Source organism: Somniosus microcephalus, unplaced genomic scaffold (assembly GCF_052327205.1).
Source record: "Somniosus microcephalus isolate GS21.2 unplaced genomic scaffold, FLI_Smic_1.0 scaffold318, whole genome shotgun sequence".
In the NCBI taxonomy this organism is placed as follows: domain Eukaryota; kingdom Metazoa; phylum Chordata; class Chondrichthyes; order Squaliformes; family Somniosidae; genus Somniosus; species Somniosus microcephalus.
Window position 1 is genome coordinate 198,248 of NW_028225505.1, and position 23,817 is coordinate 222,064.

Consider the following 23,817-nt stretch of genomic DNA (forward strand, 5'->3'; position numbering starts at 1 on the left):
AGGAGCCCAGTCTGACCCTGACATTACTGGGGGCTGGATACAGGAGCCCAGTCTGACCCTGACATTACTGGGGGCTGGATACAGGAGCCCAGTCTGACCCTGACATTACTGGGGGCTGGATACAGGAGCCCAGTCTGACCCTGACATTACTGGGGGCTGGATACAGGAGCCCAGTCTGACCCTGACATTACTGGGGGCTGGATACAGGAGCCCAGTCTGACCCTGACATTACTGGGGGCTGGATACAGGAGCCCAGTCTGACCCTGACACATTACAGGAGCCCAGTCTGACCCTGACACATTACAGGAGCCCAGTCTGACCCTGACACATTACAGGAGCCCAGTCTGACCCTGACATTACTGGGAGCTGGATACAGGAGCCCAGTCTGACCCTGACACATTACAGGAGCCCAGTCTGACCCTTCCCTAAGCCTCTCCACCTCTGTCATTTCCTTTACCGTCCTCCTTAAACCCACCTCTTCGATCATGCTTTCGGTCACCCTTCCTAATATCTCATTTGGCTCGGCGTCCATTTATGGCTGATTAAACCTTGTGACGTGTCTGTGACGGTTTCCTACATACGCCCCACACACAATGAAAATATGCTATGATGTTTTTTTGTTTGTTCAGTTATATGCATGATGATAGGCAACTCCTTTTTGGATTTAGCTGACAGTTAGTCAAATCCACAAAGCCCTGGTGACTGCTTTTTAGGATATTTAATAAGCTTGGTCTGTTTAATTCAAAAAGAGAGTTGATTTGGAGCTAAGAAGAGATTAGTCAGACCAGGTGGATTCTATAGCTGGTAAGATTACATAAGAACATACATGAAGAAAAAAATAATGTAGACTCAGAAGTCAATTATAAAATTATAAATCAGCATAGCGATAGAAAGCAAGTTGCTTTTATTATTCATTGTCAAGCATCTACTGTAAATATATACATTCTATAATGCTGTTATTTTCTTCATCTATTTAATAAATTAATTTGGCAGTTAAAGACTATAATGAGATCTGTTGTTGATGTTATTCTGCAGCTTTCAAAAATGAGGAGAATACTATGGTGACAGAATGGACCCAATAGCTAAAGAAAGGTTTTTCATTTATTATCATAGACATGTTCTAGAAAGTGAAGATGCTCTTAAGGCAGAGGGAACTAAGATTTGCCTGTGAGAGTAGTCTAAAATAAGTAACCTATAACAATATTATAAAGCAGCTTACAATTTATACCAAACTCTGCCTCATCTACACCTTTAGAGAGATTGAAGAAATACCAGCAAAAGACATAAATATCCAGTTCAGGTCACAAGGGGTTCTATTGTCACTCTCGGGTTATGATAACATGCAAGGAGATTTTGGGCAGTGGGAGTGAACTCCCACAAAAGTAGGATGCCCAGACTGCTTACGGGAGCGACTGGCGCTGCTGAACCCGAGTAGGTATCTATGATAAAACAATGGGGAATATTAAAGCTTGCAATAAAAACTTAATTAAAAAATTTTAATGTTTAGACCATGGTGGCCTGCATAGCTATTCTGTGAACAATACGCACTTGGAAATCGTGGAATTATTAGTTGATTCAACGCGTGAGGAAAACTCTTCTAACTCATTTGCAATTTGATCTAGTGACTAATCAGGGTTTCCTTCCTCGTGGGATAACTGGGTAGTCTGCTATTTCTCAACTCTTGCTCCATCACTTTTTATTAGGGTTGCAAAATTCTGGGAATTTTTAAAAGAGGAAGCTTTCCATGGGAATTTTCGGGAATTTATGGGAATTTAGAGTTTTTTTGCACACTGATTGTTTTTGTCTCTGACCCTTATATTATCTTTGTCGTCAAAATAGACACACTGTTCCATACAAATAAAAACAGGCTTTCAAAACTTTATTTAGGTTATAATTTTGAACTTTATTGAACCCCCACAAAAAAGACCCATCTAAAATAAAATAAAAAGAGCGTCAGCTTATTTAGCCTGTAATTTGTCCTTATTTTGTCCCTTTGAGTCTTCTACTCATGAGTCTTCTACTCCTCACTGCTCCTCCTGATTCTCTGACTCTGGCTCTGACGTGTCCATTTCCTCCACTGTGTCAGTGTCTAGCTGTGTGGTGGACACTTCTGTATCTGGCTCAATAAGTTGTAGGTTCGCCCGGATAGCCACCAGTTTCTCCACTCTCTTGTTAGTCAGCCTGTTGCGCACCTTTGTATGCGTATTCCCAAAAAGTGACCAGTTTCGTTCAGAGGCCGCTGATGAAGGTGGGATTTGGAGTATCACCGATGCAATAGGTGACACGGCCTCAGATGCACAAAGTCCCTTCCACCAGGTATGTGCACTGATATGCTTGCATGATTCCCATATCCCATCCCCATTCCAAAGACCTTGTTTGGTAGAGAACTTTGCCAGACTTCCCAGAACTTTGCCCACATCCAGATTGAGATGGTGTGAGAGGGTAGAAATCACACTGTAAGCGCTATTGATCTGTTCTCCAGAAAGTATTGGTCTCCCAACATGCTTTGGGTCCAGCATGTATGCTGCAGCATGAATCGGCTTGACACAAAATTCTTGACGTGTCTGTATGAATTGAACAATTGCCTTCTCCTCTGCTTTGAGCAGCAGGGATGTGGGTAGGGCAATGCTGATTTGTTCTTTTAAATCAGTAAAAAGCCTGAGAACATCTGACAAGACAGCGTCATCTCCTTCAATCTGAGCAATTGCAGATGCTACTGGTGAGAGTAGTTTAAGGCTGCTAACCACTCTCTCCCAAAACACATCATCCAGCAGTATTTTCTTGATGGTGGTTTCCATATCCCCAGACTGGGATATTGCCATTTCTTGCAGCGACTCCTTGCCCTCCAGAAGGCTGTTGTACATTATGACAACACCACCCCATCTAGTGTTGTTGGGCAGCTTCAGTGTGGTGTTCTTGTTCTTTGTCATTTGCTTGGAGTTGTAGGTTGCTGCAACTACCTGTTTTCCCCTGACATACTTAACAATTTGCTTAGCTCTCTTGTACAGTGCTTCCATGGTTCTCAAACCCATGATGTCCTTGAGGAGCAGGTTAAGCCCATGAGCTGCGCACCCAATAGACGTAATATGAGGGTAGGCCTCCTCCACTTGAGCCCAAGCAGCCTTCATATTCGCAGCATTGTCAGTAACTACTGCAAAGACCTTTTGTGATCCAAGATCGTTGATGACCGCTTTCAGCTCATCAGCAATGTATGTGCCTGTGTGTCTGTTGTCCTTCGTGTCTTTGAGCTTTCCTTGGACTCTGTTATACTCAGCCTCCAGCAAATAAGTAGACAAAGCATGTCTGGTGGGAGGACAGTATGCAGGGCGAATAACATTGAAAAATCTCTTCCAGTACACATTGGCTGTGAGCATGAGGGGTGAGCCTGTTGCATATACAGCTCGAGCAAGGCACTCATCTGCATTCTTCTGGCTATGGTTATCCATTGTATCAAAGAACCTTCCAAGTGGGCCAGGAGTTGCTGATGATAAGGAGCCTGATGCTGAATGAGAACCATCATCTTCTTGAATGGAAGCAGAGGAACTCTGGGCTGACTGCTGTGAGCTTTGAGTGAAGTTGTTGCATTTGGATAAATGCTGCTGCATCTTTGTGGCATTCTTTACATATGGCTTTCTACAGTGTTTGCACATGTACACAGTCTTTCCATCTTTAATGCCTGGGGTAAAATGCTTCCACACATCCGACGGTAAACGTGGCATTGTTCTATGCAGAGAAATAAAGGGCATTCATCTCTGTGTCGAACTGCGGTCGATCAGCACGATTGCAACAGGGTGAGTACATTTTTGCTGATGCTCCATGTGATGGAAGCATGACCTGTACACACACGACGCTACATCACCAATAGTGTATTATTTTGTATATTTTAAATTGAAGGACAACAGAGTTCAACAAGTAACTGGTTTATTTGGTATAAAGTCTGATTTACTTACTGCATCATCACAACATCAGCAGAAAACAAAATGACTTCCTTCAGGACCCCTAACCTGGATCTTAAAAAAACTATAGCAGTCTTAGATGCCTGCAGGCCAATCACAATTCAATATGCAAATATTACAAATAGAGGGAGCGAATCGCTCATCCACTCATCCAACCAATCAGGACACATTTGTTCACAGTCACACACAAAACTTGTAATTATTAAAACAAGCCAAGTAAGAAGATAAACATATATTGATTAAGAAATTCCTTAATAATTAAGATTCCATCTCTGTTAGTAATTTTAAGAGCGGACCTGTGGGGGGAAAAAAGAAAGAAATACAAAAAAACCAATTATGCTAGCATGTGCTTTTTTGGGCAAAATTCCCAAGCTAAACTTCCCGTGGAAAATTTCCGGAAATTTACCGGAAACTTTCCACCCCTTTGCAACCCTACTTTTTATTCATAATGACTTTTTTGCATGAAATAAAAAAAGACAGGAATTTTGGGCCCTTTTTGTTTTATATAAAAAAAAAAGCGCAAAAATTATTTGGTTTTCGTGCTCAACTGTAGATTACGTTAAATTCATGTTGGTGGAAATTCTGAATTTTCAGCTACTTCTAAATTACATGTATGTAGCAAGGAGATTATGCCATTTACAGTGAGATATAGTAAGTGGCCATAATAGCAGTAAGGAAAGCCTAGCTTTGAGGTCCTTTATCATCTCAATATGTTGCCAATCAAAGCTTTCAGTCTTACATTTATGTACACAGCACAGTAGCTGGTTGGGTGTTACTTTTGTTTTACTTGTAATTTTTGAAAGTCTCTAGGCCTGCAGGAAAGGTTCTGTGTATTTTAGGAAGGGTGGGGCAATTTCACAGTATAATTTACAAAATGTAATTGTAAATTTGAGTGTTAAAAAGCCATATGTGTAGCAGAAATGAATAGTTTTCTCTTGGAGAAACAAACTTTCTGTTACAGTAGTTCATTGTTTTACATTTGGCTTTACCCCATGCCTCCACTTGATCCTCCTTTTCTTCAAAGGCGGTAGTGTAACACTAGCCCTTGTTTTGGGTTTTAACTGCCACGCAAATTTATTAAACAGCAATAGAGCAAGCAGAGAATAACTTTTTTATCGTCGTTATTACCCTTTGCTAGCTCTTTATATAGGAGGCAATGAGAAAATATTTACAACTTTAGTGGTAAAAATATGTCTGGTTCCTTTTTAAACTTTTCTTTAACCTTTTCCTCCCTAACTACGGATGTTGTCTGGCCTATCTTAATTCAGGAGTTCCATTCAAATAACCTTTCTTCGAAGGCTATAGATCAAAATTCAGTGCTTTGTAACTGGAGCTTCATGAATTTAAATAACTTGCCTGTTAAATTCAGAAAGCTGCCAGTCAGACATATTTTGGGGAAAAAAAAATCTCCTCATATTTCTATTTGAATTGTGTAGCTTGGTGTTGTGTATGTACCTTTAAGAAAGAACTGCTTTTATACTGTAGTACCGGCAGTGACCACACCTGTATATAAAGCCATAGCAGGCTTCTGTACTTTCAGTTCCAGCATACCCTCTGTTCAGTAAACACTTGTTATTACCGTTCTCCTGCAGTCCGTGTGATATTGATACGCGGACACTACAGCGGCGACGAGCAGGTTCGAACTCGCCTGCAGTACTGCATCACCTCACGGGGATCCATCCCTGAAAAGAAGCTTCTTGGAGGTCGAAGCCAGAGCAACGGGCGTCGACCGTGGGCAACCGCCCAGTGATCCATCGGAGTTCAGTGAATCGCACGGGAAGCTGTGGAGAGCTGGGCTTGGCTCCCCAGTCAAGGTGTTCCAGCAAATCGTGCTGGTAGCAGGTAGTACGCTGACCCTTCCGGACTGCGGCGGGCTTGAGCTTGATCGAGCGGCTCTGCAAGGGGGCCGTGCAGCGTCGTCTGGAAGGAAAAGAGAGAGAGAGAGAGAGGGTGGAGCGCACAGGGCGCGGTCGGTGCTCAAGAGCCGGGCAGCGTTAGAGAAAATAAAAAGAGGGGAAGGAAAAGAGACGCGCAGTGGACAGCGTCGAAGAAGAATAAAACTAAGGAATTTAACTAACAAAAGAGAGACGCGCCGAAGCCGCGGGGCGCCGCAATGACTATTTAGAACGCTAGGAGCAGCATTGGCAGCAAGGGGAAGAAGGAAAAGCGCGGGAGGCGCCATTTTAATCCATTGGGGAAGAAGGAAAAGCGCGGGAGGCGCCATTTTAAACCACCCAAGATGCCGAAGAATGGCAGTATCACTGCTTTTGACAACGAAATAGAAGACTGGACCACGCATGTGGAAAGAATTGAAGTGTACTGCAAGGCAAATGGGGTGGCCGATGAAAAGAAGGCGTCGGTATTATTAAATTTGATGGGCGCGAGAATGTACGGCCTATTGCGGAATTTAATTACCCCAGCTGAACCAATGGAGAAAAGCTTTGAAGAGATTGTCAATATCTTACAGGAACATCTAAACCCTACACCGCTGCTGATAGCAGAAAGATTCAAGTTCCATAAAAGAAACCAGCACAAAGATGAGAGTAATGCTGACTATCTTACGGAACTACGCAAGTTATCGAAGCACTGCCAGTTCGGAGCAGGACTGGCAGATACCTTAAGGGATAAGTTTGTCTGCGGGCACCAGACTGAAGGAACCCAGAAACGACTACTTTTGGAAAAGGACCTTACGCTAGAAAAGGCTTTCAGCGTGGCAGTATCCTACGAAGCAGCAGCACGGGGCGCTGCGGAAATACAACAGAAACCGCAAGAATATAGCACCAACAAAATGGCATTTGGAGCAGAAAAGTGCTATCGCTGCGGCAGAACAACCCATGACCAGAAGGACTGCTGGTTTAAGGACAAAGTATGCAGGCAATGTGGAAAAGTGGGACACATAGCACGAGTCTGCAGGTCGGGAAAGAAAACCAACACTAAAAGAACTACTAAGGAAAAGTACAAGAAAGTAAAAAAAATGACAGACAGTAGTTCGGAAGATCAGGAGAGTGATAATGACTCCGGGAGCAGGAGACTAAGTTGTCTAAAGTTACACAACGTGATCGCAAAGGAGGATCACCGAACCATTTGGGTCACCCTCATGATAGCAGGGTCCCAAGTAAAGATGGAATTGGACACAGGATCAGCCCTAACAGTCATGAATCGACGAGACTATGAGTGGCTATTCTCTCACATACCCTTGAAGGACACGTCCATTGTATTGAAGACCTATACGGGGCAAAAAGTCTACCCCAGAGGAAAAATAAGGGTGCCTGTTAAATACAACGGCAAGGTAACACAGAAACTGTATCTATATATACTACAAGATGGAGGACCACCATTATTGGGATGTGAATGGATCCGAAAAATACAATTGGATTGGCATTCCATTCAGGCGCTAACTGTGGCTCACAAAAAGGATGACGACGTCACACCTGGACGACTGTCAAAAATTCTAACTGACGCGAAAGAGGTGTTCCAGCAAGGACTTGGGACTCCAAAAGGAGTAACGGCAACGATAAAAATGGAAGATAACGCAAACCCAAAATTTTTTAAGGCCAGACCGGTACCGTACGTGATCCAGCCGTCGAAGCAGAGCTGGAGAGTCTGGAGCGTTCGGGTGTGCTGTCCAAGGTGGATTGGAGCGAGTGGGCCACACCCATCGTTCCTGTAATGAAGAAATAATTGAGCAGCATGCCTGGGGAGCCGAAGAAGGTTCGCATCTGTGGGGACTTTTAAGGTAACTGTGAACCCAGTCCTGCACATAGTACAATATCCACTTCCGCGGATAGAAGATATTTTCGCCTCACTATCTGAAGGGAAACGCTTTACGAAGATTGATCTGGCCCAAGCGTATCTACAAATGGAGGTAGAAGAAGCATCTAGAAAATACCTCACGATAAACACTCACAAAGGTCTTTACCAGTACAACCGACTGGTATTCGGGGTAGCATCAGCTCCGGCTATTTGGCAGAGGGCGATGGAACAAGTCCTGCAAGGGATCCCGGGGACCCAGTGTTATTTGGACGACATCCTGGTTACGGGTGAAAATGACGGTGAACACCTTGCCAACCTGGAGCAGGTGCTCACTAGATTACAAGAATATGGGCTATGAGCCAACCGCCCCAAATGTGAGTTTTTCAGGAAACAAATCTCGTATTGTGGCCACATGATTGATGAAGAGGGGTTACATAAGTCCCCAGACAAGATTGAGGCAGTAGTCAAGGCTCCAGCACCGGAAAATGTGTCGCAACTGAGGTCGTTCCTCGGGTTGGTGAACTACTACCATAAGTTCTTGCCAAATTTATCTACAATTCTGCACCCACTGAATGCCCTGCTGCAAACTGGAGTAGCATGGAAATGGAGTGATGAGTGTAAGCGTGCCTTTCAGAAATGTAAATGCCTAATCACTTCAAAGGAAGTATTGGCCCACTACAATCCAACACTACCGATTCGGCTGGCATGTGATGCGTCTCCCTACGGCATTGGAGCGGTGCTGTCACACAAATTCCTTGACGGTTCAGAGAGGCCAATAGCCTTTGCGTCGCGCTCGTTAACCTCAGCCGAGCGTAACTACGCCCAGATTGACGGGGAGGCCCTCAGCCTGGTGTGGGGGGTGAAGAAGTTCAATCACTATCTGCACGGGCAGAAATTCACCCTACTGACTGATCATCAGCCTCTTGTCTCCATTTTTAACCTAAAGAAGGGCGTTCCGGTGATGATGGCGCAACAGCTGCAAAGATGGTCCCTTTTTCTAGGGGCACATCAATACGACAGAGTACAAGGGTACGAAACAGCATGGAAACGCTGATAGGCTGTCGCGGCTGCCGTTGCCTACGGTAGAGGAAGCACCTGCAGTGGACCCTGTTGAGATATTCCATTCGACCATAGTCGAATGTCTACCTGTTACAAACTCAAGTATAGAGAAGGAAACCCGAAATGACCCGACACACGGGTCTATGATTTGACGGTGAAGGGATGGCCAGCACATGGCGACTCACTGTTGCCAGCATTCTCGCCAAGGAGAGAACAGCTGTCAGTGTGCCGGGGGACCTTGATATGTGGATCCCGAGTGGTAATTCCACCCAAGTTGAGAGATAGAGTGCTCAATGAGCTTCATGAGGGTCATCTGGGAGGGGTAAAAATGAAGAGCCTAGCCAGGGAGTTTGTGTGGTGGCCGGGAATCGATAAAGAAATCGAGGATATGACCAAGAGATGCACAGGATGCCAGAAAGTCCAAAACGCTCCACCACAGGCCCCGCTATACCCATGGGAGTGGCCCTCATCTCCATGGCAACGGGTACACATTGATTTTGCTGGTCCATTTATGGACTCAATGTTTTTAATCGCCGTGGATGCACATTCGAAATGGCCAGAGGTCATCAAAATGTCCTCCACCACCACGGAGAAAACTATTGCAGTCCTACGGACCATCTTCGTCAGGAATGGCTTGCCAGAACAGATGTGCTCCGACAATGGACCACAGTTTGTGTCCAAGGATTTCCGGAGGTTTTTGAGGAATAATGGTATAAAACATTACACATCTGCCCCATATCATCCAGCCACAAATGGATTGGCGGAGAGGTTTGTTCAGACCTTTAAAAAAGCAATGAAGACGATGTATAACGACAACATACCTCTACAACACAAGGTGGATAATTTCTTGTTTGCTTACCGGAATGCGACACATGCAGTCACCAACCAAGCTCCAGCCATAATGTGCTTTAACTGAAGGTTAAGATGTCGCCTGGATTTGCTCAAACCAAACAAGACGAGATGTTGAGGATAAGCAATTCCAGCACATCAATGAGAAGCCAACCAGGAACTTCAAGATAGGGGAACCAGTCTTGGCCCGCGACTACCGAACAGAAAAATGGCAGCCAGGAACGATATGCACACAGCAGGGACCACTAATGTACACAGTGGACGTTGGAGAGAGCATCGTGAGATGCCATGCTGACCAGATTCTAGAGTCACAGGAACAAGTCAAACCCATACTACGAGCATGCGCACCTGGTGATGAACCTGAAGTACAGATTGCATCTACCTCAGAATCCGTGGTATTGGAAGCTGACGAACCAACCAATGACAATGAGCCAGAATCGACACTGCCGCAAGAACAGGATACTCGAGAAAGGCGCTATCCAGACAGGATCAGGAAGCCTCCTCAAAGACTGAATTTATAAATAACAACATAAGAAATAGGAGCAGGAGTAGGCCAATCGGCCCCTCGAGCCTGCTCCGCCATTCAATAAGATCATGGCTGATCTGATCCTAACCGCCAATCCACTATCACAGAACCATCTCCTGAATCTAACAGAATTAGACACACGAAATAGGAGCAGGATCAGGCTACACGGCCCCTGGGCCCGCTCCGCTGCCCACAGGGCCATGACCGATCCGAACCTAGACTCATGTCCAAATTCCTGCCCGCTCCCCGTAACCCTTAATTCCCTTTACTTCTAGGAAACTGTCTATTTCTGTTTTAAATTTATGTAATGATGTAGCTTCTACAGCTTTTTGGGGCAGCATATTCCATGGACCTACCACCCTCTGAGTGAAGTAGTTCGTCCTCATCTCAGTTTTGAAAGAGCAGCCCCTTATTCTAAGACTATGCCCCCTAGTTCTAGTTTCACCCATCGTCTGGAACATCTTCCCCGCATCCACCCGATCCAACCCCTTCACAATCTTATATGTTTCAATAAGATCGCCTCTCATTCTTCTGAACTCAAATGAGTAGAGTCCCAATCTACTCAACCTCTCCTCATATGTCCATCCCCTCATCCCCGGGATTAACCGAGTGAACCTTCTTTGTACTGACTCGAGAGCAAGTATGTCCTTTCTTAAGTATGGACACCAAAACTGCACGCAGTATTCCAGGTGCGGTCTCACCAATACCTTGTACAACTGAAGCAATACCTCCCTATTTTTATATTCTATCCCCCTAGCAATGAAAGCCAACATTCCATTGGCCTTCTTAATCACTTGCTGCACCTGCATACTAACCTTTTGAGTTTCGTGCACCAGGACCCCCAGATCCCTTTGTACTTCAGTACTTTCCAGTTTCTTGCCATTAAGATAATAACTTGCTCTATGAGTTTTCCTGCCAAAGTGCATAACCTCACACTTTCTAGTATTGTATTCCATCTGCCAAATCTCTGCCCACTTACTTAGCCTGTCGATGTCCCCTTGCAGGTTTTTTATGTCCTCCTCACTCACTACTTTCCCTCCCATCTTAGTATCATCTGCAAACTTTGATATGTTACACTCGGTCCCCTCCTCCAAATCGTTAATATAGATTGTAAAGAGTTGGGGACCCAGCACTGACCCCTGCGGAACACCACTAGTTACTGATTGCCAGTCCGCGAATGAACCATTTATCCCAACTCTCTGCCTTCTGTTAGATAGCCAATCCTCTATCCATGCCAGAATATTACCCCCAATCCCGTGATTTTTTATCTTAAGCAATAATCTTTTGTGTGGCCCCTTGTCAAATGCCTTTTGGAAGTCTAAATACACTACGTCCACTGGTTCCCCTTTATCCACCCTATACGTTACTTCCTCAAAGAACTCCAGCAATTTGTCAAACATGACTTCCCCTTCATAAAACCATGCTGACTTTGCCCTATTAAATTATGATTATCCAAATGTCCTGTTACTGTCCCCTTAATAATGGACTCCAAAATTTTACCTACCACAGATGTTAGGCTAACCGGTCTATAGTTTCCAGCCTTCTGTCTACTGCCCTTTTTAAATAAGGGTGTTACATTAGCAGTTTTCCAGTCTGCCGGGACCTTTGCCGAGTCCAGGGAGTTTTGGAAAATTATTACCAATGCATCCACAATCCCTACCGCCACTTCCCTCAAGACCCTAGGATGTAAGCCATCAGGTCCAGGTGATTTATCCGCCTTGAGTCCCATTATTTTACCGAGTACCACTTCCTTAGTGATTTTGATCGTGTTTAGCTCCTCCCCCGCCTTTAGCCCCCTGTTTGTCCAGTGTTGGGATATTCTTCGTGTCTTCTACTGTAAAGACTGATGTAAAATATTCATTCAGTGTTTTTGCCATCTCCATATTTCCCACCATTAATTTCCCGGTCTCATCCTCTAAGGGACCAACATTTACTTTAGCTACCCTTTTTCTTTTTATATAACTATAAAAACTCTTACTATCTGTTTTTATATTTTTTGCTAATTTACTTTCATAATCTATCTTCCCTTTCTTAATCAATCTTTTTGTTATTTTTTGCTGTCTTTTAAAGTTTTTCCAATCCTCTATCCTCCCACTAGATTTGGCTACCTTATATGCTCTTGTTTTTAGTCGAATACTATCCTTAATTTCTTTACTTAGCCACGGATGGCTGTCTTTTCTTTTGCACCCTTTTCTTCTCGGTGGAATAAAAATTTTTTGGAAGTTGTAAAATAACTCCTTAAATGTACACCACTGATCATGTATCGTCTTACCCTTTAATCTATTTTCCCAATCCACTCTACTCAATTCCGCTCTCATACCTTCATAGTCTCCTTTATTCAAATGATTACTTCAGTTGATGTATATAGTACAGAGAAAATTGTAATTGTCATTAGTTATTATTTAATTGTTAAATGAATGTTATGTACTGTTTATCTAAAAGGGGAGGAATTGTGTATGTACCTTTAAGAGAGAACTGCTTTTATACTGTAGTACCGGCAGTGACCCCACCTGTATATAAAGCCGTAGCCGGCTTCTGTACTTCCAGTTCCAGCATACCCTCTGTTCAGTAAACACCTGTTATTACCGTTCTCCTGCAGTCCGTGTGTTATTGATACGCGGACACTACACTTGGCTCCTCCCTCAAGCAAACTATTACATGACCAACTGGACCATCATTGCAACAAAGTACCACGTTACGTTTGGGCATAATTTCTGTCAGTAAAGCGGGTTTTTAATTGGTTTTGTACTATGACAGAATTAAAGAAAGAATTTGCATTTATATTGCACCAATCATGACCTCAGGATGTCCCAAAGTGAATTTTTCAATTTTCAAACCAACCAATTGAAGTGTAGTTGTAACTGTTGTAATGTTGGGAAATGCGGCAGCCATTTTGTGCACCGCAAGATCTCTGAAACAGCTACCCAAATCACAGTGAGATAAAGGACCAGATAATTCGATTTGGTGGTGTTGGTTGAAGAATGAATGTTGTCCAGGACACCGGGGCAACTCCTCAGCTCTTCTTCGAAAAGTGCCATGGGATCTTTTATGTTCACCTGAGAAGCCAGATGGGGTCTTGTTTAATGTCTCATCCAAAATGTCTCTGACAATACTGAAGTAAGAACTGCACTGCACTGAAGTGTCAACATTTAGAGATCAGTATTTAGTGGCATCTGGTTAGGTTCTAAAGTTGCTGCAGCATGCATATCATCAAATTTGCTTTCAAACTACAGGAAACTCTCTTTTATCCAGGACCGGCGTGGTGCCGGTTTATCAAAAAGTCCAAATTACAGAGAGGTATAGTAAAAGGTACGAGAGCCCCGTACACAGCAACAGATCCAGGCTTATGGTAATATGGTAGCAACAGGTGCAGGAACCCCGGCCACAAGATCCAGGCGTCCCTGTTGCTTAGCAACAGGTGCAGGAACCCCGGCCACAAGATCCAGGCGTCCCTGTTGCTTAGCAACAGGTGCAGGAACCACAGTTATACAGCCACAGATCCAGGAACGACCACTAATATGAAGTAAAACTTACCTGAACCTACTCCTGAATTTTGCCGGCTAACAGATTTCTGGTTATTTAGGTGCCGGTAAATCGAGAGTTTCCTGTATTGACGGTCAGAGATATCAAAACAGCAAGCACTGAAAACTGCCTATCATACTATTATGAGGGTTGTATCATTCCAATTTATACTGGAAGCATAGTAAACTGTAAATGGGAAGCAATTTTTCTGGAGGGGGCATATTTTTGTAAATGGCACTTAAACATGATAATAGATAGGTTATACCCCTCTAATTTACTACCAGTGCTTTGCAATAATAGCTTGAAAAATTACACTTATTTTACTGCAGTATTTGCTATTTTTTCTTTCAATTATGGCTTAATTTTATTCAGAACTGTGACTGATTAAGTGCTGGAATAAAAATCTGTTTTAATTTTGTTTTTAAAAAGGCATAATAAAGAACCAGAGTGAACCGGCAGATTCTTGGCTTTACTGCACATGTTCATTTCCAATGTCAGCAAATGCCCTACATATAAGGACCCTTAAAGTCTGTTTTTATTGCCAATCTAAAAACCCAGGTCTTTTCAGGTGTTTGTCAAAATTATTTTTTGCACAAAAAACTGAATCCTGGCAGATGCACAGACACAAAGTATAGCAGACCAAAATGCACAATTACGTGCTGACATCATGACTTCTGCAGTCAGAACAGTGCGTCTCACAACATGATCATCTGGTTGTGAAGTTAGCTAAACACAGTACCACTTGGTTGGGAATTTAGTGCTTTATCCCTACTTAAGTATTAAAAAATTTACTCTGTGGTGTAGTGGGGTCAGTTGGTAAATAAGCGCCCTAGAGTATATCTTTAACTGGTGGTATTGAATTAATTTAAATTAATTAAAGGGGTAAGTCATGCCAGGAGAGCCCAGCCCCGTGTTATGCTCCTCTTGCTCTATGTGGGAATTCAGGGACGTTGCCAGCGTCCCTGACGACCACGTGTGCCGGAAATGCATCCAGCTGCAGCTACTAACGGGCCGTATTGAGGCGCTGGAGCTGCAGATGGATGGGTTGTGGAGCATTCACGATGCTGAGAGGGTCGTGGATTACACGTTTGATGAGTTGGTCACACCGCAGGGTAGGGCTGCACAGGCAGAAGGGAAATGGGTGACCACCAGGCGGAGCAATAGAAGCAGGCAGGTAGTGCAGGGGACCCCTGTGGCCATTCCCCTTTCAAACAGGTATACCAATTTGGATACTGTTGAGGGGGATGACTCCAGGGGAAGACAGCAGCAGCCAACTTCCTGGCACCAGGGGTGCTTCTGCTGCTCAGGAAGGGAGGAAAAAGAGTGGGAGAGCAATAGTGGTAGGGGAACAGAGAGGCGTTTCTGTGGCCGTAGACATGACTCCAGGATGGTTTGTTGCCTCCCTGGTGCCAGGGTCAAGGATGTCACTGAACGGCTGCAGGGCATTCTGAAGGGGGAGGGTGTACAGGCAGAGGTCGTGGTTCACATTGGGACCAACGACATAGGTAGGAAGAGGGATGAGGTCCTGCAGCAAGAATTTAGGGAGCTAGGTAGCAGATTAAAGAGTAGGACCTCAAAGGTTGTAATCTCTGGATTACTCCCGGTGCCACGTGCTAGTGAGTATAGGAATAGGAGGACAGAGCAGATGATTGCGTGGCTAAAGAGTTGGTGCAGGAAGGAGGGCTTTAGTTTCCTGGGGAAGGTGGGACTTGTACAAGTCGGACGGGTTGCACCTGAACCAGAGCGGGACAAATATCCTTGCAGGGAGGTTTGCTAGCACTGTTCAGGGGGGTTTAAACTAAAATGGCAGGGGGTTGGGAACCTGAGCAGGGAGACACAGGAAAGGAAAACAGGGATAAAAGCAAAAGATAGGAAGGAGAAAAACAAAAGTGGCAGTCAGAGAAATCAACGGTTTAAATCAAACGTGGCCACAGTAAATAATAATTTGAATAGGTCTAAGAGCGTTAAAAAAACAAGCTTGAAGGCTTTGTGTCTTAATGCGAGGAGCATTTGTAATAAGGTGGATGAATTGGCTGCGCAAATAGAGGTAAACGAATATGATTTGGTTGGGATTACGGAAACGTGGCTCAAGGATGGCCAAGACTGGGAACTCAACATCCAGGGGTATTCGATATTCAGGAAAGATAGGCAAAAAGGAAAGGGAGGTGGGGTAGCATTACTGGTTAAAGAAGGGATTAATACAATTGTAATGAAGGATATTAGCTCTGATGATGTGGAATCTGTATGGGTAGAATTGAGAAATACTAAGGGGAAAAAAACATTAGTGGGAGTGGTATATAGACCTCCAAACAGTAAGGTTGGGGATGGCATTAAAAGGGAAATTAAAGAAGCGTGCAATAAGGGCACAGCAGTCATCATGGGTGACTTTAACCTACATCTAGATTGGGCCAACCAAATTAGTAACAATACTGTGGAGGAGGAATTCCTGGAGTGTTTACGGGATGGTTTCCTGGACCAATATGTCGAGGAACCAACCAGAGATCAGGCCATCTTAGACTGGGTATTATGTAACGAGAGAGGATTAATTAGCAGTCTTGTTGTACGAGGCCCCTTGGGTCGGAGCGATCATAATATGATCGAATTCTTCATTAAGATGGAGAATGAAGTAGTTGACTCGGAGACAAGGGTCCTCAATTTAAATAAAGGAAACTACGATGGTCTGAGGAGCGAGTTGGGTAGGATTGATTGGGGAATGGCACTCAAAGGGTTGACGGTGGATAGGCAATGGCAAACATTCAAAGACCGAATGGATGAGCTACAGAATTTGTTCATCCCAGTTTGGCATAAAAATAAAACAAAAAAAGGTGACTCAACCGTGGCTAACGAGGGAAATTAGGGATAGCATAAGATCCAAGGAGAGGACATATAAATTGGCTAGAAAAAGCAATAATCCTGAGGATTGGGAGCAGTTTAGGATTCAACAAAGGAGGACAAAGGGATTAATTAAGAAAGGGAAAATAGAATATGAGAGTAAGCTAGCAGGGAACATAAAAACTGACTGTAAAAGCTTTTATACATATGTGAAGAGAAAAAGATTGGTGAAGTCAAGCGTAGGTCCCTTACAGTCAGAATCAGGGGAATTTATAATGGGAAACAAGGAAATGGCAGACCAACTAAATACATACTTTGGTTCTGTCTTCACAAAGGAGGACACAAATAACCTCCCAGAGATGCCGGGGAACATAGGGTCTGATGAAAGGGAGGAACTGAAAGAAATCAGTATTTGCAGGGAAATGGTGTTAGGAAAATTGATGGGACTGAAGGCTGATAAATCCCCAGGGCCTGATGGTCTACATCCCAGGGTACTTAAGGAAGTGGCCCTAGAGATAGTAGATGCATTGCTGGTCATCTTCCAGAACTCGATAGACTCTGAAACGGTACCCATGGATTGGCGGGTAGCTAATGTTACCCCACTATTCAAAAAAGGTGGTAGAGAAAAAGTGGAGAATTATAGACCGGTAAGCCTGACATCGGTAGTGGGGAAAATGCTAGAGTCTATTATAAAAGATGTAATAGCAGAGCACTTGGAAAGCAGTGACAGGATCGGACAAAGTCAACATGGATTTACAAAAGGTAAATCATGCTTGACTAATCTACTGGAATTTTTTGAGGATGTAACTGGTAAAATAGATCAGGGAGAACCAGTGGATGTGATGTATTTGGACTTTCAGAAGGCTTTCGATAAGGTCCCACATAAGAGATTAGCGTGCAAAATTAAGGCACATGGGATTGGGGGCAAGGTATTGACTTGGATAGAGAACTGGTTGGCGGACAGAAAGCAAAGAGTTGGAATAAACGGGTCGCTTTCCGAGTGGCAGGCAGTGACTAGTGGGGTACCGCAAGGATTGGTCCTAGGACCCCAGCTGTTCACAATATATATTAATGATCTGGACGAGGGAATTGGATGTAATGCCTCCAAATTTGCAGACGACACAAAGCTGGGTGGGAGGGTAAGCTGTGAGGAGGATATCGTGAAACTCCAGTACGATTTGGACAGGTTGGGTGATTGGGCAGAAACATGGCAAATGCACTATAATGTGGATAAATGTGAGGTTATCCACTTTGGTGGCAAAAACAGGAAGGCAGATTATTATTTGAATGGCAATAGATTGGGAGAAGGGGAAGTGCAAAGAGACCTGGGTGTCCTTGTGCACCAGTCGCTGAAGGTAAGCATGCAGGTGCAGCAGGCGGTTAAGAAGGCAAATGGTATGTTGGCCTTCCTAGCAAGAGGGTTCGAATACAGGAACAAGGATGTCTTGCTACAGTTGTACAGGGCCTTGGTGAGACCACACCTTGAGTATTGTGTGCAGTTTTGGTCACCTTACCTGAGGAAGGACGTTCTTGCCATGGAGGGAGTGCAGCGAAGGTTCACCAGGCTGATGCATGGGATGGCAGGAATGACGTATGAGGAGAGATTATGTCAATTGGGCTTATACTCACTGGAGTTTAGAAGATTGAGAGGGGATCTCATCGAAACCTATAAAATTCTGTCAGGTCTGGACAGACTAGATGCAGGAAGGATGTTTGATGGCCGGGGAGTCCAGAACCAGGGGTCATAGTCTAAGGATAAGGGGTAAGCCATTTAGGACTGAAATGAGGAGGAATTTCTTCACCCAGAGAGTGGTGAACCTGTGGAATTCTCTGCCACAGAGGGCGGTGGAGGCCAGTTCATTAAATATATTCAAGAAAGAGTTGGATATATTTCTTGAGGCTAAAGGGATCAAGGGATATGGGGAGAAGGCAGGGACAGGGTGTGGTAAACCACTGTCATACCTGTCTGTGTCTGTATGTGTATTCCACTAGGTACAGGTCTGGACATGCCTCGGCTGACTCCTCCCACTATTCCAGGTATATAAGTGACTACCTCCCAGTCCCTTAGTATTCTGGACGGGTCGACCACTCGAGACAAGACCTTCATTCTTTAGTTAATAAAAGCCTGATTGTTACTCGCTCAACTTCAGTCTTTTGAGTAATTGATGGCGCATCAATTTTATTAACTAAATTTTTTATAATGGAGAAGATCCTCACACCAGCATGCCTGGACCTGGACAGTCGGGAAGCGGACGCTTCCACCAAGTTTGCTCACTGGCTTACGTGCTTCGAGACATTCCTGACTGCCTCCACTGCGGTCGAAACGGATGCGGACAAACTGTCTGTCCTGATCGCCAAGGTGAACCACCGAGTGTACTCAGTCATCCGGGATGCGACCTCGTACACAGCCGCCCTCCAGCTCCTCAAGACCCAGTACACGCGCCCTGTGAACGAAGTATACGCTAGGCACCTTCTGGGGAGTCGCAAGCAACAACCTGGGGAATCGACTGAGGAATACCTCCAAGCACTGTCCGTGCTTGGCCGGGCCTGTGGGTGTAAGGCGGTAACGCCCACTAAGTACACGGAGGAACTGATCCGGGATGCCTTCGTAGCGGGCCACAGGTCCAACTACACCCGACAGCGACTGCTGGAGCAGAGTGACCTCACCCTCGACAAAGCCTCCGACATCGCACTAACGCTGGACGCAGCCTTCCGGGGCATGGATGCCTACTCCTCTGCACCGTGGACGCCGCGGGGAACGACAACCTGGGACACGGTAGGACAGCCCCATAGCACCGTGCCACCCCAGCCACAGCCCAACAACGGCCCAACTACCGCAGCAGTGTCCCAAAGCCAGACAGCAGTATCCCAAGGCCAGAAATGCTACTTCTGTGGCCAGGCCAAACACCCCAGAGCGCGCTGCCCGGCGAAGAATGCAACCTGCTCGGGCTGCGGGAAAAAGGGACACTACGCCAGCGTCTGCAAGGCCAAAGCCACCCCGAACGCCAGCAGCGCCGCGTGTGGGCCGTGCGAGCCGCCATCTTGGGCCTCCCCAGCCATGTGCGAACCACCGCAGCAGCAGCCATCTTGGACGACTCCAGCCACATGGGAATCATGGGCGCCGCCATCTTGGACACCAGCCGGGACGCAGCAGACCGCCAACCCCCACCCATCTGATACTCGCAGCGACACACCGACCCCTACGCTGGCCTCTGTGACGCTGGACCAAACGAGACCGCACCAGTTAGCTCGGTCCAAAATGGACGTTAAGGTAAACGGCCATGCAATAAACTGCCTTTTTGACTCCGGGAGCACAGAGAGCTTCATCCACCCCGACACGGTGCGGCGTTGCTCTCTCCCAGTCCTGCCTGCGCACCAGCGGATTTCTATGGCCTCCGAGTCCCAGTCAGCGGACATTGGCGGCTACTGCGTGGTGACACTAGTAGTAGACGGGACTGTGTTCAATAATTTTAAACTCCTGGTCCTGCCCGACCTCTGCGCTGCCGTTCTACTGGGGTTGGATTTCCAGTGCCACCTCAAAAGCGTTACGATGGCGTACGGTGGCCCCCTCCCCCCACTCACAGTCCGCAGCCAGCAGCCTCCAAATTGCCCGCCGCGCACTAGATGCAACCTCTCCACACTCAGAGTCCCACCCCCCCCACTGTTTGCTAACCTCACCCCTGACTGTAAGCCCATCGCCACAAAGAGCAGGCGATACAGTGCCGGGGACAGGGTTTTCATCAAAACCGAAGTGGAACGGCTCCTGAAGGAGGGGATTATTGAGGGCAGCTCCAGCCCCTGGCGAGCCCAGGTTGTGGTCGTTAAGACCGGCGAGAAACAACGCCTGGTCATCGACTACAGCCAAACAATAAACCGCTACACCCTGCTGGACGCCTACCCACTCCCCCGCATAGCTGACATGGTCAACCAGATCGCGCAGTACCGCGTCTTTTCGACCATTGACCTGAAATCAGCGTACCACCAGCTCCCCATCAGCCCTGAAGACCGCCAGTATACTGCTTTTGAGGCAAACGGCCGCCTCTATCACTTCCTTAGGGTTCCCTTCGGCGTTACCAACGGGGTCTCCGTCTTCCAAAGGGAGATGGACCGGATGGTCGATCAAAACGAGCTGCAGGCCACTTTCCCTTACCTAGATAATGTGACCATCTGCGGCCATGACTTGCAGGACCATGACGCAAACCTCGAGAAATTCCTCCGCACCGCCCAACTCCTGAACCTGACATATAACAAGGAGAAGTGCATATTCCGCACAGACCGCCTCGCCATCCTTGGCTGTGTTGTAGAACACGGGGTCATCGGTCCCGACCCGGACCGGATGCGTCCCCTTATGGAACTCCCACTGCCCCACTGCCTAAAAGCTCTGAAGAGGTGCCTAGGGTTTTTTTCCTACTACGCTCAGTGGGTCCCCTACTATGCAGACAAAGCCCGTCCGCTGATCAAGTCCACCTCTTTTCCCGTGACGGCAGAGGCCCGCTTAGCCTTCCACCGTATCAAGGAAGACATTGCCAAAGCCACCATGCACGCAGTGGACGAATCCATCCCCTTCCAGGTGGAAAGCGATGCGTCCGACTTCGCTCTGGCCGCCACCCTTAATCAGGCGGGGAGACCTGTGGCATTCTTCTCACGAACCCTCCAGGGCCCGGAGACCAGACACTCCGCGGTCGAGAAGGAGGCCCAGGCTATCGTGGAGGCTGTGCGTCATTGGAGGCACTACCTGGCCGGAAAACGATTTACCCTGCTCACTGACCAGCGTTCAGTTGCTTTTATGTTCAACAACAAGCAGAGGGGCAAAATCAAAAATGACAAGATCTTGAGGTGGAGAATCGAACTTTCCACCTACAATTACGAGATCTTGTACCGGCCTGGGAAGCTCAATGAACCCCCAGATGCCCTATCGCGTGGCACCTGCGCCAGCGCGCAGATCGATAGGCTGAGGGCCCTCCACAATGACCTCTGCCACCCGGGGGTCACCAGGTTCTTCCACTTCATCAAGGCCCGCAACCTGCCTTACTCCATTGAGGAGGTCAGGACCATGACCAAGAACTGCCAAGTCTGCGCTGAGTGCAAACCGCACTTTTATAGACCAGACAGAGCCCACCTGATAAAAGCCACTCGCCCTTTCGAACGCCTGAGCGTCGATTTTAAAGGGCCTCTCCCCTCCTCCGACCGCAATGTGTACTTCCTCAACATCATTGACGAGTACTCCCGGTTCCCGTTCGCTTTCCCCTGCCCGGACATGACCAGTGCCACGGTCATTAAATGTCTGAACAGCCTCTTCACCCTGTTCGGTTTCCCCAGCTATATCCATAGCGACCGGGGCTCATCGTTTATGAGCGACGAACTCCGCCAGTACCTGCTCGCTAGGGGTATTGCCACAAGCAGGACCACCAGTTACAACCCCCGGGGGAACGGACAGGTGGAAAGAGAGAATGCAACTGTTTGGAAGGCTGCCCTACTAGCCTTAAAGTCTAGGGGCCTTCCGACCTCCCGCTGGCAGGAGGTGCTCCCCGATGCGCTCCACTCGATTCGGTCACTTCTCTGCACTGCCACCAATGCCACCCCTCACGAGAAAATGTTTGTCTTCCCAAGGAAGTCCACATCGGGGACATCGTTACCGCCATGGCTGACGTCCCCAGGGCCGGTACTACTGAGAAGACACGTGAGGGCCAATAAAACGGACCCCCTGGTCGAGAGGGTCGACCTCCTCCACGCCAACCCCCAGTACGCTTACATTGCGTACCCGGACGGGCGGGAGGACACAGTCTCCATACGAGACCTCGCACCCTCGGGGACCGCTGTAACCCACTACCCATTACCACCCCCCCCCCACGACCCGATATCCAACCCCAGCAGCCGGCTCGCCTTGGACCGTCACCCATGAGGACTACACTCCAGGGCCCCAGCCTACACGGGACGCGACGCCGGAAGCTCCACCACCCCTGCCGTCGCCACGTCGATCACAGCGGCAGACAAGACCTCCAGAGAGACTCCAATACACGAACTTTTAAATACACTTCACCCCGCCGGACTCATTTTTAAACAAGGGGTGAATGTGGTAAACCACTGTCATACCTGTCTGTGTCTGTATGTGTATTCCACTAGGTACAGGTCTGGACATGCCTCGGCTGACTCCTCCCACTATTCCAGGTATATAAGTGACTACCTCCCAGTCCCTTAGTATTCTGGACGGGTCGACCACTCGAGACAAGACCTTCATTCTTTAGTTAATAAAAGCCTGATTGTTACTCGCTCAACTTCAGTCTTTTGAGTAATTGATGGCGCATCACAGGGTACTGAATTTGGATGATCAGCCATGATCTCATTGAATGGCGGAGCAGGCTCGAAGGGCCGAATGGCCTACTCCTGCTCCTATCTTCTATGTTTGAGCAAGATGCTGGAAGTGGACACAGAGGGTTATGCTATCCAGAAAGTATTTTAGGGTGAATTTGTCAAATCAGTCAAATAAAGAAAGGTTAAGAAAGATTGGATTAAGAGAGAGAGCGAGAGAGAGAAGAAAGAGACAGAAAGGAAAAGTAAGAAAAAATTGGCATTTTAAAAAATAGCCCTGAGAAATACCAAACCTGAAGGAATGAGATGCTACACTTGTAATATTTAATGTTCGGTGCCAGGGAGGTTGATTGGCAGTCATTAACACTTAGCACATCATTAAAAGGGTACTTGCACTTGTAATGAACAGGTTTAAATTTCTGTGGTGAGTTTAATGGGCAAAGACAGGAAGTTCCTAAAAATAAAGGGTGCGATGCCGTTTGCGCAAAGCTAACGGTAGAACTCGGACAGCAACGTTTGGATATACATATTTAACTGTGCTATACCATTTACCCATAAATAACGGTGAATGCCATTAGCCTTGCCATATGTTGACATCAAGTTCTGGCCCATTAACTTTGTTGCAGTTGTTCAATAAATTCATTTTCTTGGAAGGTACCAACAAAATCTTCTCCTTTTCAGTATCCGTCTGAAAAGCCTGAATGCTAACACCGACATTGCATCTCTGGCACGGAAGGTGGTTGAAGAATGCAAGCTCATCCATCCAAGTAAACTAGCAGAGGTGGAGCAGCTGCTCTACTATCTTCAGAACCGCAGGGAAAGTCCCCCAGGAAGAGGTAGGAAGCCACTTGTGGAGCTGTTAGTGACTTGTCTAACCACTACTTTGAAGTAATTAGAAGGACTACGATCTGCATAGGTCTAATGTGGATATATTGTAGCTATGGTGAAGTATTTACATCTCTTTTGAAGTGATGCTGTATAAGCCAGTATATACATGTCCTATTCATAGAG

At 46.3% G+C, this 23,817-nt stretch overlaps 1 protein-coding gene across 3 annotated transcripts in view; it reads left to right on the forward strand.

The window, feature by feature from the left end:
- The window catches only part of LOC147081883 (kinesin-associated protein 3-like), a 166,462-nt gene that overhangs the window by 11,866 nt on the left and 130,779 nt on the right, over positions 1–23,817 (forward strand). For all 3 annotated transcript variants that reach the window (XM_085980621.1, XM_085980623.1, XM_085980622.1), the window contains exon 3: positions 23,488–23,642. In XM_085980621.1, coding sequence (XP_085836747.1) covers positions 23,488–23,642 — 155 coding nt within the window. The remainder of the gene's footprint in view (positions 1–23,487; positions 23,643–23,817) is intronic.